This window comes from Microtus ochrogaster, chromosome 1, assembly GCF_000317375.1.
Source record: "Microtus ochrogaster isolate Prairie Vole_2 chromosome 1, MicOch1.0, whole genome shotgun sequence".
Taxonomy (NCBI): domain Eukaryota; kingdom Metazoa; phylum Chordata; class Mammalia; order Rodentia; family Cricetidae; genus Microtus; species Microtus ochrogaster.
The window spans coordinates 36,574,228-36,587,187 of record NC_022009.1 but is presented as its reverse complement, the minus strand read 5'-3'; the positions used below and the strand labels follow the sequence as shown (position 1 = coordinate 36,587,187).

Here is a 12,960-nt window from a genome sequence, read left to right as displayed (position 1 = left end):
CTTTAATCCCAGCACTCGGGAGGCAGAGGCAGGCGGATCTCTGTGAGTTCGAGACCAGCCTGGTCTACAAGAGCTAGTGCCAGGACAGGCTCCAAAAACCACAGAGAAACCCTGTCTCGAAAAACAAAAACAAACAAAAAAAATTATTGAAGGAAGTTAGTATGATTCCAGTGAATACATAAATGATAAAAAGCTAAAAGGCCTTCTTGTTCACATGGAGAAAATCTGAATCGATCAAACCCACCACAGCATTCCTTAGCTAACCCAGAAGCAAGGCTTTAACTCATAAATTCCGTAAAGACTGAGAGAGGTGAGATAGCTGTAAAAGAAAGTTTTAAAGTTCGTTAGCTGATTTGGTTCCCAAGGTTTATAGAAGTAAATCTTCTCTGCCTGGGTGGTTAAGTGGGCCAACAGCCTGGATGACAGTGCTTTGTGCTTACAACATGGTTTAGGTTCACTGTGAAGACCAACAACAGCTCAGAAAAAGACCTATTTCAAAATACTGATGGTCGTTAACAATGAGTTGGTCACAAGGAGCTTTGCTGAAGAGCTGCATCAAACAAATGTATGCTAATACAGTACCCATTAGGCAGCCCCTATATCAAATAGTCATGCTATTTAAGACATACACTAAAGGTTAGAGCTATTATAGATCATAATTCTTGGATGGATTAGAGCAGATCCATCCAAGTGGCCAAATGAAAGGAAGAGTCACATATCCCTTACTTTAAAAGAAGTGACAAAATTTATTGAGGAGGGCAGGTAGAAAAGACGGACAGTAGAGGCACAAGATGCCTTGTCTTTGACCTCCACTGTCTGCCACTTTATAGGGCTCGTGATTGACCTAATTTCAATATTCTGTCTCAGGGAATAAATTGGCCTGGGGAAGGAAGAAAAATGGGAGCCATCTGTCCAGTGATAGTGTCAACACATGTTTATTGATTAATTCACCATCATGCATGCAATTCATGGTCCCCAAAGCATAGATAGCAGTAATAGTAATAGTAATAGCAAAGATTACTAGTCACTGGGACTAGAAAGATGGCTCAGTGGTTAAGAGCACTTGTTGATCTTCCAGGTTCAATTCCCAGCACCCACATGGTGACTCACAGCCTTCTGTAACTATAGTTTCAGAGGAGCTAACCCCTTTTTGTAGCTTCTAAAGGCAGCAGACACAGACACTCCTGTAAGCAAAACATTGATCTACATAAAAAAGTGAATAAATAAATTTAATCTTTAATTCTTGAAGACCACTGGTCACAGATCACCACATAAATGTGGTAGTGGTGAAAAGCATATTGTGAGAAGTCCCCAGATCTGACAGACACGGCCTGTTGGGGAATGGTGTTGAAAGGTTTCCTCAGCATAGGGCCATCCCAAACCTGCAGACTGTTTTAAAAAAGCAGCCTAATTTTTATAGTTATACTTTTTATATTTTTTGAGTTATACTTGGGTTTACCTATACCAGGCCCTAGGGACAGCGTCATTAATGAAGTAGACAGAGTCCTCACTTTTACATAATTATAATGAGAAGGACCAGACATTCAGCTAAAGATATAGAAATGGTAAGTACCATAAAAGAAAAGTAAACCATGATGGGAGAAAATAGGAGTAACTGGAACTTCAGTTTGGTAGGATGGGTAGGGCAGCATCTGTAAGTGAGGATTGTACAGGAGTCAGGCTGCAGTGAAATGCGGGGTGCTAGAGGAAACTGAAGACAAACTCAGACGGGAAGTGGAGACAAGGGAGACAATGGAGACTTGAGAAGAAGCACAGTGTGTTGTTTTTCAGTCTGCTTAGCTGCTGCACTAAGTCTACTGATATTTTAGCTACCTTCTGTGGCCCCGCTCGTCTCTGTTAGTGCCCTGCTGCCTGCAGCCTGGTGGAACTTACTGTCTTGCCAGCACCGCTCCTGCCTAATGTGGTTTTTAATCAAGTCCATCATTCTTTTTACCAATAAAGACTTGTGAGTCAGGTGTAGGGGTGAAAATCTGCTAGCTCAGAGAGGTCTGAGAAGCAACTTGCTAACTGGCCAAAGACTCAAGAGAGTGTCTCTTCAACTGTCCTAAATCAAAAAAAGATCGTGAAACTCCAAGTCCCTCCCTACTCCTCCCTGTGCATTTCTCTATCTTCCTGGCTTCTCCGTACTCTCTGTGACTAATTATTGTCACCTAGTCCTTGCTCTGCCTCCTCATCCAAGGTTGATTTTATTAACACGGTCTCAGGGTTCACAGTATAATCAAATAGTTGAAATGATATAGTTGAAAAGTATCTGACATTAAAAACTGAAGTGATACAAAACAGTATAAAGAAGAGGTCAGTGGTGTGACGTCAGCTCCCAGAGTCCCACGAGACTGATTGAGTCAGACAGTGTTCCATAGATAGATTAGCAGATCTCTTGCCATTTCAATGAGAATCTAACCAGAGTTTTGGCATCTTACAGAATTTATTGTTCACTGATGAAAACGACAATCTAGAAATTAAAGTAATTGACTTTGGGTTTGCACGCCTCAAGCCACCTGACAACCAGCCCCTCAAGACCCCGTGCTTCACCCTTCACTATGCGGCACCAGAGCTCCTGACGCACAATGGCTATGATGAATCCTGTGACTTGTGGAGTTTGGGCGTCATCTTGGTGAGTTTGTCCTAACAGTCACTAAGCCTAGTCAGTGCTTTGGTGGCCTTAGCCCCTGCTGGTGTTTTTCTTAAGTTCATGAAAAGGCTGAATGTGCTGGCTTGTTTTCTGTATAACCAATGGAGGTCCCACAGAGGTATATTTCAACTTCTTAAAGCCTATAATAGAGAAAAAAAGCATAAAATTGAGTTATTTTGGAAGATCTCAGTTGCTGTGGTTCGTATAAAGTATACATTGTTGTTTTTAAAGAAGCAGTGTTGTGTTTACATAGACATATTGTATGTTAGATATAATGTGAAAATAGTGATTCCTTAATAAAAACACATAGTCTCGAAATTCCACACTAAAAATGTAAGTAAACAAAATTGTTTAGGATAAATTGCCAAATTTAATAGATATACCTTATAGTAATATGAGGAGCATGCTCTTTTCAAAATGTGCATGATGAGAGACTAGAGACACCTCCACATATGTTTACCTCAAAATAGCTTTACTTGGTCTTCATATGAGCATGTTAGGGAGGAACTTCCAGACACTACAAAAAAATATAGCTGAAAATCACATCTCGCCAGTCAAAGACGATGCCATGGGAGCTTCTCTCCCTTCCCTTGCTAAATGGATGTGGGTTTTTAAATGTGCCTTTGTCTACACATGTGTATACATGGAGGGTGGCTGTTTATATTTTTAAACCAAATGAGTTATATCTGTAATTTGAATCTCCGAAATTTATTGAACCATTTCTTTGGCAATGAACAATTAGTATTTTCTCCTCTTTTTTTTTCACTAATTATAGGCTGTAAGAATGAATCTTTTTCATATATATAATTGTACTTGTTTCACAGTTTCCTTAGAATTCCCAGGAGGGCATACATTTTATTGTTGTTGTTTTGTTTTTTGTTTTTCGAGACAGGATTTCTCTATGTAACGGCCCTAGCTGTCCTGAAACTAGCTCTTGTAGACCAGGCTGGCCTCAAACTCAGAGAGATCCGCTTGCCTCTTCCTCCAGAGTGCTGGGATTAAAGGCGTGCCCCACCACCGCCCGGCAAGCATACATATTTTTATTTTAGCATAGATGCCTAGATTTTCTTCTGTCAGGCTTTCCAGGCCCAGTACTCATCATCAGCTGCATGTGAGCACATTGGATGTCCTCTGTTTTAACCTTCAGCTGTACCCCACTGTTCTTAAGTTTGCAGGCATTTTTTTGATGAGTATCCAGTCTGAGCATCTTTTCATACAAGTAGACATTCATGTTTTTATGTCATGAGTTGCTGTGTATGAGTTTGCCTGTTTTTTTTTACTAGGCAGCTTTTTGTTACTGAGAAATAAAATAAAACTCTGATGGAGCTTTTTAACCCTTGCCTGCCATCAGTCACTGGAAATGTTTCTCTGGCATATCTTTTGTTTATAGCAAATAGGATTTTGTTTTTATTTTTAGGGAAGTTTCAAGTAGAGAATTGTTTTGTTTTTAATTTCCATGTGGTAAAATATGTCAGTCTTTTCTTCATGGTGTGTGGCTTTGATGTCAATTGTCACTACCCCTGCCCTCACTCAGGATTACAAAAATACTCTTCTAAACTTCCTCTAGAATCACTGTCTTATTTTTGTGCTTCAGTCTGTGCTCCATCTGGGGTTTATTTTGGTGTCGGTTTGTTTTCTCCCAGTGGCTAGCCACTTGTCCCAGCACACTGGCTCTTTATTTTTAAGCCTTATATGGCTTTCATCTGAGCAATTTATCATTCATCGCTTTAAACTAAACTTGCTTATTTAGGGATAAGAAATTTTGGTAAAAGTAAACAGCAACTTTGGTTGGAGAGTTTTAAGGACTTAACATTGTTGACATTTTCATTAGTAGCAATGTCCTTAAAAATGTAAAAAAAAAAAAAACCCTTTATGTTTCATACTTTCTTTTTCATTATAAAGAAGATAGTACTTTAAGCCTATTGTGACCATCAAGCTCTTTTAAGGTTTTCAGAGCCTCAGACCGGCAAAGAAATGTAGTCAAGCTCCTAATTATTTCATATATATTTCCCATCTGGAAAGACAAGGGCGGAAATCCCCTGCCTGTTAGATCGAATGGTGAAATGTTTAAGAAAAACAGAATAAAAATCAGGTTAATGGTGTCATAGAGCATAGTCATAGTATACAGACTGTGGGCACTGCTGTTGTACAGAGTAACAAGTTTTTCAGTAAATAATTTACAAGGAAAAAAAATGTTATGAGACCAGGCGTGGTGGCTCATGTCCATAATCCCAGCACTCAGGAGGCTGAGGTAGCAGGACTTTCAGGTTCCAGGCCAACCTAGGCTACAGTGTGAAATGCTATCTCAACAAAACGAGGTAAAGTGTAAACCTACACATTAGAGACCCTTAAGGAAGAGTATTTGTGTTTTATTCAAGTCCTGATTCCAGAAAAAAACTAATTTAAATTGTTCATTAAATTTGCATTCTAAATATAATTGATATAGCTATAGTTACAGTATATCCTCATGTATATAATACAATGAGGAAAATATGGATGTCATTGGATATTGAATACTACAAAGAATGACTGATAATTTTTTTAGGAGTGACAAACAGTATCAGATTGTGGTTTGTTAAATTCTTGCCTTTTGTAGGTACAAGAAAAAACAGTTACAGAAGAAAATAAACAAAATCACTAACTGCATTAAATGATTCAAAAAAGTTTTCTAATGTTCTCATATAAATGAATGTGTCTCAGACATCTAGCTCCTAACTTATCCTGCAGTAAGCATAGCAAGCACGAAATTTATTTGGAGTTCTGGTTTACCTTGGAATTAGATGCCCCTCTTTCATCTTGCATTTAATAAATAGGAATGTTTTAAAATGAAAATAAATTATATTACCTTTATTGAATCAAATAAATTATTCCAAGGAAAGGGTCCTATGTGATTTTATCATAATCTAGTATACACCAAGAATACATAGTCATTGTCTGAAATGCACAGGACCTTAGTTAAAGTATAACTTGCACAGCCTAAGTCTGCTTGTACTGCTGTCTCATAATACTGCAAGCTGGATGAAACAACAGAGACTTTTTTATCATTTCGAAGCTAGAGAGTCCAAGACCACAGTGTTTCGATTATTGTCTGATGCGGACCCTCCCACTGGGTTACAACTGGCTCCCTGCTGATTCTCTCCTCCTTAACCTTTCCATAGCACATAGGCACATAGGCAGAACTCTCTGGTGTCCTTTCTCCTAAGGATCAGGACCTTCACGCTTAACTTCTTTCATACTCATTGCCTCCAAAAAAGTGTTTTTCTCAAAAATAGTCATGTTGGGCATTCAGCGTCTAAATTTAGGGGAGATAAAACTTTCCATCCATAAGACAGTATTCATAAAACAATGGGCCATTGTATAGCATGACTATGAAGTAGCACATGATTCCATATAAAACATTTTATCCAAAGGTTTTATTCTTGTTTGATGTTTTTCTTTGCTCCCAAATCTTTACTCTTATTTTTTAATTAAAGAATATAAGAGAGGGCTGGAGAGATGGCTCAGTGGTTAAGAGCTTTGCCTGTTCTTCCAAAGGTCCTGAGTTCAATTCCCAGCAACCACATGGTGGCTCACAACCATCTGTAATGAGACTTAGTGCCCTCTTCTGGCCTGCAGAGATATATGCATTCAGAACACTGAACACATAATAAATAAATAAATCTAAAAAATATTATAAAAAAAGAATATAAGAGAATACTGTGAATGTCTAAGATTTTGTTGCATTTGCTTTTTATGATCCCCTGTGTGCATGCTCTCTGTCCATGTGTGCGTACACATGTAAGATATACATTGAAAAAGACTCACATATATGTGTGTATAATCACATATGTATACAGTTATATCTTTGGTTTTTGCTATACTGCTTGCAATTTAAGACAGAAAATTGTTCTTAATGGAATTTGAAGACTAGATGTTAAACAAAAATCATGAGATATCATCCCCCACTTATGGGGCTGATGTAGTTATAAAGATAATTTTCAATTTTGATGTCAGAAAAACCATACCACTTCATTTTACAGGTCTTTGAAGTGTGTGGGTTACCCTGGCGATAGAAGACAGTCTTTCAGGTTCAGTAATGCTTATTGGAGTATCCGATAAATTATGTTCTTGGAGCTAGCTCATGGTATTAGCTTATTGGCATGGCTTGACAGTGCTTTTTGCAGTCATCCTGATATTTTACCTTCTTTTTCCATGGCAGTATACAATGCTGTCAGGACAGGTACCATTTCAGTCTCATGACAGAAGTTTAACCTGTACCAGTGCGGTAGAAATCATGAAGAAAATTAAAAAGGGAGACTTCTCCTTTGAAGGAGAAGCATGGAAGAATGTGTCCCAAGAGGCTAAAGATTTGATTCAAGGTAAGACACTCAAGAAATCTGGTATCTATTCCAGAAACCCATGAGTATTTTCAAAATCTTGCCAAGTGGCTTGTTTTCTCTTTTCTGGAACTTTCCCTTTATAAGCTCATCCCCGTTTCCAGTATGAGAAATTGGCTCCCGCTGGCATCCCAACCTAACAGAGTCAAAACAAACCTTGTCTTTTTTCTTCTGTGCTTTCCCCACAAACACACTCTACTTCTATCTGTTTTCTTTTGAATGATGGCACTGCCCTGAGCCAGACAACAGAAACAGAAACCTTGATGTCACCCTGACTGCCTGCCTCCAGCCACTTAGTGCTACAACTCTATAAGTTGCCTGGTTCCCACCTTTCTGCCCATAGGCTACTGCCATCATTTCTCTGCCAGTGGCCTTACAGCATCCTGTCAACCCACCCCACATAGCTTTCCCACCACTCCTGTACCAACAGAAAGACACAGTCATCATACCTTTCCTTGGGGCAGGGTGGAGGGATTATTTGAAGACTCTCTGTTAGCTTTGCATCCACTCCTTAGCCTGGCCTTCAAAACTAGCCTTTCAGGTCCTGGCTTGGCCTGCCTCTACTTCCTCATCACCCTATCTCTGCCATTGCTGAATTGTTGAATTCCTCCAATAGGTCAAGCTTCACACACGGCCTTCTTAATCATTGCAGCCTCTCTCAGTCTAGCTCCTCCTTCTCATCATGTGGGGCTTATTTCCTAGAAACCTGTAGGCTAACACATGCCCTGTGTTTAGCTCGTGTCTTATGCATTGCTACTGCACTAGTCCCCTCAGATTAGAGTAGCTGTCTTTGTCTCTGTGTCTCTTGCTCTCTCCTTTTTGAGTGTCTGTCCCTAAGTCTCCAGTGCCATACCACATCCCGTATCCTAGAAAATGGCTAGGGAGTGTTTGGTTTATATGGGGCTTACTGAGTCACAGTAGCGTCTTTTGAGGGGTGGTTTTCTCCTGGTTGGAAAGCCAGGTAGCTTACATACAGCCTCATAGACATAGCCTCTTGTGACCTTTCCTTAAAATTCAGTGTCCTCTAGCAGGCGAAGGTGTATACATTTGTAGGAGGTAAAGGCTTATTGAAACCATCATGTCACAAGAACGTAATTGACCTTTTATATGATACTGATTTTAAAACTATGTTTAAAGTGGAAAATTATAAAATTAAAATGCCTTATTCCTGTAGGACTTCTTACAGTTGATCCAAATAAAAGGCTGAAAATGTCTGGCTTGAGATTCAATGAATGGCTTCAGGATGGCAGTCAGCTGTCCTCCAATCCTCTGATGACTCCAGACATCCTGGGATCGTCAGGAGCTGCTGTGCACACCTGTGTGAAAGCAACCTTTCATGTAAGACCCTGTTCTGTGCTCGTGGACAGTTTAGAGAGGGCTCCCAATCATGTGGTCTTACTGGGTAGCTTTGGAAACAATATCCACTAATACATTTAAAATAATTATGTACTCTTAATTTAGGAAGGGCATGAAGTAGATGAGTCATGCTGAATATAGATTGTAATCTTGACAGACTGAGATGGTACATTACTAACTTTGTCCCAAACAGATGCACTGATAAGTTCAGTTATTAGTGCAAGATGAGTTGAAAGAGGCGTAAAGGAATCTGGAGGGATTGTCCTGGGGAGAAAGAGTCACTGCAGAATAGGATTTGAAAGGTGATAAATGAATGGAGAGAATGGCTGCAGGAATCCCGTTCATAGCGGTGTAAGGTAAGAGGTCATCAGGTGTCATTGTAGCACTTCTCTTTAGAAAATGTTAAGGAAATGTAGGATAGAGTGTGGTGGCACACACCTGTAATCACAGTACCTGGGAGGTAGAGAGAAGAATCAGCCCCAAGTCACCCTCAGCTTCATACAAGTCTGTTCATACAGCCTGGTCTACTTGATAGCCTGTCTCTAATTAACATAAACAGGCTGCAGAGATGACTCAGTAATGAGGAGTAATTAATAGCGCTGCCTGCTCTTGCAGTAGACCGGTTAAATTTCCAGCACTCATATGACAGACAGCTCATAGTATTATGTAATTCCAGTTCCAGGGGACCCAGTGCCCCCTTCTGGTTTCCACAGGCGCAGACATACATGCAGGCAAAACACCTGGTCATATAAAATAAAATATTTTAAATAACAAGGAACAGTGAGAAGTAATCATGACTCTGGGACAGCTGAGCTGGTACAGGTTACACAGTTACCTGGTGCCATGTTACCAGTCTGTCATGGATGAGACCCTGCTCCACACCCAGCTCTGGAGAACTTTGTCCTGGTCTTAAGGACTGGATGAAAAGTTTTCCCAGCTCTGTTCCTGTTCCAAGAGCAGCTTGTGGTTGCCAGAAAAGCTGTCTGCTAGACAGTCTGTAGTGCTGTTAGCCTCATGACTCCTTTTCTCCCCAGGCCTTTAACAAATACAAGAGAGAAGGGTTTTGCCTTCAGAATGTGGACAAGGCCCCTTTGGCTAAGAGGAGGAAGATGAAGAGGACAAGCACCAGCACAGAGACGCGCAGCAGCTCCAGTGAGAGCTCCCGCTCATCATCCTCCCATGGCAAAACAACACCCACCAAGACGCTGCAGCCCGGCAACCCCACAGACAGCAGTAACCCAGACACCCTCTTCCAGTTCTCGGACTGAGTGCCCTGGGAATGGAAGGCTGTCCTGGCTGACCTTTGCACCTTAGTTCCCTCAGCATGTGCCTGAGGTATGTTCTGTGCTTTAAAAAGATGTCTCCCATTGTTCTCATTGGAATCTGCCTCTTGATGAATTTTTTTTTCCGGGGAAACCTGTTTGGTATCCTCATCCAAAAGCACTGGACAGACAGCATTACTGTGAATAGAGGACACGTGATACTTTTTAGCCGACTAGCATGACGCCAGTTCAAGATTCTTCTTGAAACAGCAAAGGTTTCTATAATTTTAGTGACTGGTTAGATAAGTCACAGATTTTCACACATCAAGAAGACTTGATGACTTCTGCTATGCCAGGTGGACAAGGTTTTTAAGAGACTTGCACCCTTTGGATAGTGATTTTTCTCTGAAAGCAGAGAAAGGGTCTGTTTTCGAAAAAGACGCTATAACAAATTTTATGTGTGGCTTGTTTCTTAAAAGAGAATTTTAACTTATTGTTTTTATTTTATGGTCATATATGCTGATAACCTGCTACTATTAATCTTTTTCTAAAAAGTGAAAAAATATTTAAGAACCTAAGGTCCTGTGTTCTGCACTTGGGACCATCTGAGCTGCATGCTAAGCTATGTTTGTTTTTAATTTTGCACTACTCTTTCCTGGCAGTTTGTTTTAATGGCTGTTGCCAGAATTAAGGTACATCTCTCTTGGTTTTATGTAATATAGCACTTTATAAAATAGTATGAGTATTGCAGTCTGTCTTATAAGGTGCACTGTTTAAAGCATATGTACTGTACTTTGCCATTCTTTTCATTATCTACTTTAATTTGTCCTCACATCCCTCTCCTGCTTTCTATGCAGCAAGTGGAAAGGGACGTGTTGTATAATGACTCATTAGCCACTTATGCACCAACATGAGGAGAAGTAAAGGGAAATTATATTCAACACTGTGCTTCACATCTGTACACTGTGTTGTGCTACAGCGAGGCATTTTCTCCTGTAGTCATATATTATGTACATAATATTTTAGAACCATACCTATACTTGTTTTGAAATGTTTCTGTTAAATTTTAGATCCACAAAGCTTTTTATAAACTTACGCAGAGCACTTTTACTGCTCAAAAGTCCTGAATTGATACAGATGACAAGTGCTATGTCATAAAGACATTTCATTGAAAGACTGCTGCATTTTACAGTTAATACAAACTAATTAATTCCCTATGCAAAAGAGAAATTACAAGATTTGTATTTTTTTTCTTTAAAGCCATTACATGGAATGTCAGGACTGAGAACAATGATCTTTGCTGTGTTTACAAGAATCATGCTTAGAAAGATACTGCCACATGTCTACTTTACAGTTTGTTAGTGAGAGCTCATCAGGGTTAGTTTGGACACGATACCTATTTCTCTCTTAAGTGATAGCAGCATTAATTTCAACCAGTGATGAGTACTGAAAACACTGAATTCTGTGTAATGGTAGTATATTTATTACTAAATCAATGTATATATTAATAGTATAGGCAACAAAATGGCAAATATTAAAATATTTTCAAAAATTATATTATCCTGTTCACTTTTTGTTCACATTAATTACTGGGGATATTTTTTTGATACTCTGACTGGCCAAATGGCTATATAATTCTCATTGAGTCAATAAAAATTTTATACTCCTAGCTTTCAGTCATTTCTAGCAATGATAGGAAACTGTGAATTGTTAATAAAATATAGCTGTTTCACAAAATGTGATGCCCTTAGGCACAGACTTTTAATAAGAATATGTCCACTTATTTTTACACTGGATATATGTGGATTGTATTTGGAAATGTATAAGTTAGTTCTTGAAGTCATTTGTAAATATGTGTCCTGGTAGAAAATATGAGTTGCAGAGTACAAATTGAGAAGACTATGTTTCCAACAAAAAGTAATCCAGAAAAGTGATTCAGCCCTCCTCATGATTGACTAATTTATTGTGAATATTGGAAGTAGATGGACTTTTCATCTCATCACCTTGTGTCTTCTGGAGGATTTGATAGACACTGAGATGGGCAAAAGTCAGGTAGAATGAGAAGAAAGGGTAAGGCTCTCTGCAAACTGTTGAGCCTAACTAAACCATCTAGAAAAAATCCTCAGGAAACTCACAACCCAGGCCTGCAATAAGATGCTGCCACCGACACCCAATTTATAAGCCCCTGAAAGACAGCTCCTAACGATCCCTTGCAGATTCTTTGTTAGTCAATAGCAAGTTGTCCTTTGAGAATCATAAAACTTTCATTTGGTCGTATCAGAAGTAAACAATAAAAATGCTTCTTGCAAAAAGATTAAGTGAAGGTCTGGAGAGATGGCTCAGCAGCTAAGAGCAGACACTGCTCATAGAAGGACGTGAATTCCATTCCCAGCATCCATGTCAGACAGCTCACCACAGCGTGGAGGAGCGCTAGCTCCAGGGCACTCCATGCCTTCTTCCAGTGCACAACACGTTAAGTGAGATGACTTCATTTTTGGAGAAAATAGAAGTAGATCAAACAAAATAAATGCCTGCTTTAAGTTCCCCTTATGACAATAGTCTTGGGGGTAGAGCCAAACCATCTGACCCTTCTTTATCGGTTACATTGTGTGTAATTTATGCCACTGCATATCCCGAGTCACACATTTTGTGACACATATGTCTACATTGAAAGGCAGGGATGATAAGGAAAGGGATGTGATGGGGAACAAAACTAAAGTGGTCAGGTTTTGGTGACTATGCCAGATCCTGTTGCTGAATGAACTAAGTTAGCTCTCATGAAATCCATCGGTTATCCCAGGCCGCTACAGAAACCATTAAACTATTGGAGTGAATTCCAGCATATTTATCTGTCTTGAAGGTGCAGGCTCATTTGTGCATGAAAACCGCCTTTTTCTTTTGAGGTTATTGCTAATTAAGTAATTATGCAAATGGCTGTATTTTAAATGTAAGGTGATTATTTTAAAGAATCCTACTAGGATAACAGTGAGTGATTTGTTCTTTTTTTATAATAAAGGGAATCATTTATCTAAATATGAACTCAAGTATTTTATGAAAGCATATAATTTATTGTCTACTTGTTCACTTTTCTTTCTTTCTTTTTTTTTCTTTTTTGGTTTTTAGAGACAAGGTTTCTTTGTGTAGCCCTGGCTCTCCTGGAACTCACTATGTAACCCAGGCTAGCCTCTAGCTCAGAGACCCGCCTGCCTCTGTTTCCTGAGTGCTGGGATTAAAGACATGTTCCACTACCGCTAGGCCACTTTTATTCTATTTCAGATGTCTATTTTTGTTAGATTTATTAAGAACAAGCTGC

General features: G+C 39.3%; 1 protein-coding gene across 1 annotated transcript in view; it reads left to right on the top strand.

The window, feature by feature from the left end:
- Positions 1–12,667, top strand: part of Rps6ka5 (ribosomal protein S6 kinase A5) — a 181,377-nt gene extending 168,710 nt beyond the window's left edge. The window contains exons 14-17 of the mRNA XM_005343453.3: positions 2,444–2,635; positions 6,852–7,011; positions 8,204–8,367; positions 9,420–12,667. Of these exons, the coding sequence (XP_005343510.1) occupies positions 2,444–2,635; positions 6,852–7,011; positions 8,204–8,367; positions 9,420–9,653 (750 nt within the window). The 3' untranslated portion in view covers positions 9,654–12,667. The remainder of the gene's footprint in view (positions 1–2,443; positions 2,636–6,851; positions 7,012–8,203; positions 8,368–9,419) is intronic.
- The last annotated feature ends 293 nt before the right edge of the window (positions 12,668–12,960 follow it).